We start from the raw sequence: 4,847 nt of genomic DNA on the forward strand, positions 1-4,847 counted from the left end.
CTTTTTTATCTGCGAGTAGTAAAATGTTGAACCCTAACCCGCCCCTGCGAGTATCTGCCCCGTTCCTACTCGCTCCTATAATTATTAAAATCCAATAAATAAAATTAAATTTCAAAATTTATATAATCATTATCATATACATAACATAAATTAAAATAAAATTTTAAATATGATACAATATTATTAATCATTTACTAATTATTTTACATATATCATACATAATATATTATATATATACCGGAATGGGTAAAGACGAATATTATCTAAACCCGATCCTATCCTGCTCCACTCAAAAATCCGCTCCGATGCAGGACGGATAATTACCTGTCTTAAACGGCTAAGAACAGGATAGATACCCGCAAATTCGGGTGGTGTTGCCATCCTAGTTACAAGACGGCACCAACTTATGAAAAGCAAAGTGTGGAGTATCCATAAAGGAGGTAGATTTTGCTAATTTTGATGATATTCAACTTGTCCTAAATTTAAGCTTGGCAAAACCTCTCCCGGTTAGCTTCAATCGGCATTACTTTTTTTTTCTTTATTATTATTGTTTAATTATTATTACCATAACCAGTGGAACTTCTAAGGCATCTTTAATCCAAACATCTGATGCAATTTCATTAAAATTTATGCATTTGTGATTAGAGACTAGATAAAATTTCCAAATCATCGGACCATTCTAGATTACCCACTAGCAGCATAAAGCAGGCAACCACGAATGCTTATATTTTTCCAAATTTATTAACCCACATATATCTGCTGATGCTTCAAAAAATTATTGAGAGCGTTGAAGTCATAAAAATTGTTTAGACAACCGCACCAAATCAATCAATTCCACTATATTAAATCAGTTGAGTTCAAAATAAAAACCATTTAACAATAAATCAATCAATAAACCAAAAAAATCGATTAAACAACTAATTAACTGACTAACCAATCCAATCTTTTAGCAATTAACCAATTTAATAAAATATAAAAATTATTTTTTTTAAAAAAATCATATATTTTATATATGATTATTTTTAGGGGCAGAGCTACACACTGTAAAAAAGGGGCAACGACCCCTTAATTTTAATTTTTTACGGCCCTCCTAATTTTAATTTTTTACATGTAAATTGTATATAGATTTCAGTTTAGTCCTCTTCAAAAATTTATTTTAATATTTTATTGTATAAATATTTTTAGTCTCCCTCTAATATTTCTTCTACTTCCGCCCCTGATTATTTTATTATATTCGATTCAATCTGAATTGAACTTAACTTTATACTTTTAAATCTTTAACTATCAATTCTGTCGCCAATTTAATTTTCAAAATCTTAAAAATATCACCAACATTTAATTTGAATTTAATTGAGAGCAATTTTGATACCACATTCAAAAATAGAATGAACATTGATTTTTACTTTTTGCCATTATTTCTTTTGGGTGGGGGAGGGGGATTTTAGTATAGTTTCAGTTCTAATTTAAAATTGAAATTAAAAGGAGCTAACCTTCACTCTTTAGCAGATACATTAACATGCAAGTAAACTATCAGGTACTTCAGTGGAAAAAAAAAATAACAATCTCCACTTGCATTACCTAATTTAACGTTCATACTCAGAAGAAAGTCAAGAAACTATACAAACATTAAGTTGGTTATTTCCGCTTTGATTTCTTTGCGGAACGTCGGCTTTCCATCTTCCTTTGCGCAGCTTCAAATTCCTCTTCAGAGGGTTCCGGCACATTACTTCCACCATATTTTGAAACTAGAGATGAAAACATAGATTCAAACTTGTCTCTTCTCTCATTTCGACGTTGTGAGATGATGGCATAAAGATCTGTTTCTGGTTTCTTACTTGGTCTGCAAGATGATAAACATCATTATTTCCTAAACTAAAATGTAAACAGTATAAGGCAAGCCCAAGACTTCCCCGATAAACTTACTTGACCCTCCTCCTTAACGGACTAGTTGGTGGCTTGATTTCTGATATTCTTTTTGCCCATTTCTTATAAGCTTTTGTTTCTTTAAGTTCTCCTAAAGATATAAAAAAAAAGGTATAGCATCAAACAAAAGGATCAAGTAAGACTTTTGCCTATGTTAATATAAGCTGAATCTCCCAGCTACAAGTATAAACGAGCATAATGGTATTCAATCCTCATTATGGCAATATAAACCTTAAAAAAGAGTACATGTCTGACTGGAATTCGGGGAAATAAAAGCTTATAATGTTCTTACCAGCTGCTATGGCCTCATCAAGAATATCCTTGAATCGGTGAGAATCAAATTTGGGATCAGAACAAAGCATTGAACAGAATAGCCTGCAGTGGGAAGTCATACGCAAAATTACAATAAAGTCTTTTCAGAAAAATGGCTCTCACTCATCAATATGCCTTTCTTACCTGTTCATATGACCCTTGCACTTCTTGTACAAATCAATCAAATCATTTTTCTCTGAGTCAGATCCCCTATAGTTTGCTTCAAACTCCTCAATATCAGCTTCAGTGACCTGTTAGCAAGTATAATAAAACCTTGTAAATGCAAATAAGAACTGTGCAACAAGAAATCAGAACAAAATCAGGATCAACGCAAACAACCTTCTTGTACATTGTTCTAAAGTAGTTGTGAAGATTCTGGACAACATCCCCGGCAAGGTCCTGATTTTCAGAAACAAATATAAATGAATAATGTTGATGTACATGACACGGAAAAAAAAATGCTGAAATGCTTATATTTCATTCTGCTGTACATAAAATCATCATAACAAGAGCAGATTCCTCCACTAACAGTTGACAGACCATAAAAGTTTAATTTGAATGAATCTAGAAAATGAAAATTACAGATATGTTATCTTGTGGCTTTAAGGTTGTAAATGCATCTACAGATATAAGAAATCAAGAACACTCACAGCATCATCAACACAACCAGTCTGATCATAAATGGCTCGTTTCTCTTCATCCCCAAGAATCGAGATAATATTTTGCAGTTGCTGAAATTTTGCTTTAGCTTCCTGTAAATGATTAATTGGAACCATAAACATCAAATTTAATAGATGGTCAGAGGCCTAATTAGACAAAAACCTGTTTGATGCTATTGTTAAATGGAGTGTTTAAAGAGCTTGAATAGTATTTTGCTGAGAAGATACTAAATTTTCATGGATATTTCAAAAATTTCAGAATACTAAAGGGTACAATGGAATCTCTGGATATCAACATGGCTCCACCCTGCTTACTGTAAAACAGAAAACATTAGATAAATACCTCATCACCAGGGTTCTTGTCAGGATGCAGCCTCAATGCTAACTTGTAATAAGCCTTCTTTATTTCCTGTTGTGATGCTGTTCTCTCTACACCAAGTACCTAAGAGCAAAGAAGCAACAGGTCAGTGTCCAAAATATCAGTGCTCTCTGCGCATTGATACAAATCAAGAAATGGAAACGGGTAATGTCATATACTCATATCTCAAAGTGTAGATGATCACCTAAGGGATCCAAAGTCCAAAGTGCTAATGTTATAAGAAACTGAGATATATAGAATATATTCACAGCAGTTATGTGAAAGTTAAAACCAAAGGACGTCAAATAAAACCAACTCTTGTGAATTAAAGGGGACCAAAAATAGAAACAAAATGGAAATGGTTGCAGCCCATAAAGTTCTATATAAGGAAGACTGTTGGTATGTGATGAAGGGGTTAACCTTTAGATCGTATCAGCACATTTTACATGTATGGATTGACATCACTAGGGAAATAATTGCCTTTTTCTCCATTTCCAAATGCTGTAGCAGAAAGATCTTGATTGTAACTTCATATAAAATAAAGCTAATAAAAACACAAAGACAAGGACTTATCCCACTAAGTGGATGTTGGTTACACATATCAAACAATGCCATTGCACCCTATCGTGAATCATGCCTATGCTCAATATATCGATGCTTAACTCTCATTTGATAAGCTAATAAAAACACAAACATCATACTACAATATACTAGGCTAGGTTTATTCACTACAGATAGGAGTAAAACAGAGAATCTCTCTTGAAAACAACAATTTATTCCATCAGCTTCAAAAGCAGACTACAAGGAACATAGAATAAGAAATCCCATAAAGCAATAAGCATCGGTAAATATTGAAACAAGAAACTAAGAATCAAAATCGAAATTAAAAAATCGAAAAAGCGAAGAAGACTATCTTACAATTAATTAATCCAAATTATGTCGGGTACCTGATAGAGGGTGTTTTCGTTGTTGTTCTGAGGGGAGTGTGGGTGTTCATATTCGATTTCTTCTTCGTCGTTGGAAACCCTAGCTCTCTTCTTATTCTTTGGCGCCATTTTTTATTTCCTTTTGTTAGTAGAAGACTGTAACTTGGTCTCAAAGAACTTTGATTTGGCGATGACAAAAATGAAAACTAATAAGCGCAAAGGGAAAACAGAAGAAAAGGACGGATCGGGATTAGGGTGCTCTTTTATTATTCTCGCCACTCGGTGTGTCAATATTTTGGCGCGCTCATTTTTTCGCAAATTATTTTTTATATTGGGAGGGTTTTTTATGGTCATATATAGTAAAGGTGTTAATCCCAAATCAAATGTGACATCCTTTGATTTAAAGCGTATAAATTGTGGTTGGAGGCTTGGTTGAGTGGTATAGTCTATACTTCCTTAACAACTATATTTGGATTCAAGTTTTATGGAGTAAAAATGAATCTAAAATGAATTTATGTCGTGTATGTAAGTTTATTGTGTGGGTATCTAATGCATAGATAATGTTTAAGTTTTTAAACAACGAATAAAATGAATCTTTTGATTTGATATTAAAAAAATTTTTAGAAAAATGGTAAATAAGTCTTTGATCTTTTGGCTCGTGAATTTAAG

The 4,847-nt window shown here is 32.7% G+C and overlaps 1 protein-coding gene across 1 annotated transcript; it reads right to left on the reverse strand.

Annotated features, from left to right (window-relative positions):
• Positions 1-1,450: 1,450 nt before the first annotated feature.
• On the reverse strand, positions 1,451-4,559 carry LOC112745917 (chaperone protein dnaJ 6). The gene is made up of 8 exons (XM_025794904.3): positions 4,200-4,559; positions 3,238-3,336; positions 2,886-2,987; positions 2,575-2,634; positions 2,380-2,486; positions 2,216-2,298; positions 1,924-2,014; positions 1,451-1,840 (listed from the first exon to the last, which is right to left on the reverse strand). The coding sequence occupies exons 1-8, from the start codon at positions 4,305-4,307 to the stop codon at positions 1,636-1,638; spliced, it is 855 nt and encodes a 284-aa protein (XP_025650689.1). The 5' UTR covers positions 4,308-4,559; the 3' UTR covers positions 1,451-1,635.
• Positions 4,560-4,847: the final 288 nt, after the last annotated feature.

Source organism: Arachis hypogaea, chromosome 2 (assembly GCF_003086295.3).
Source record: "Arachis hypogaea cultivar Tifrunner chromosome 2, arahy.Tifrunner.gnm2.J5K5, whole genome shotgun sequence".
NCBI lineage: Eukaryota > Viridiplantae > Streptophyta > Magnoliopsida > Fabales > Fabaceae > Arachis > Arachis hypogaea.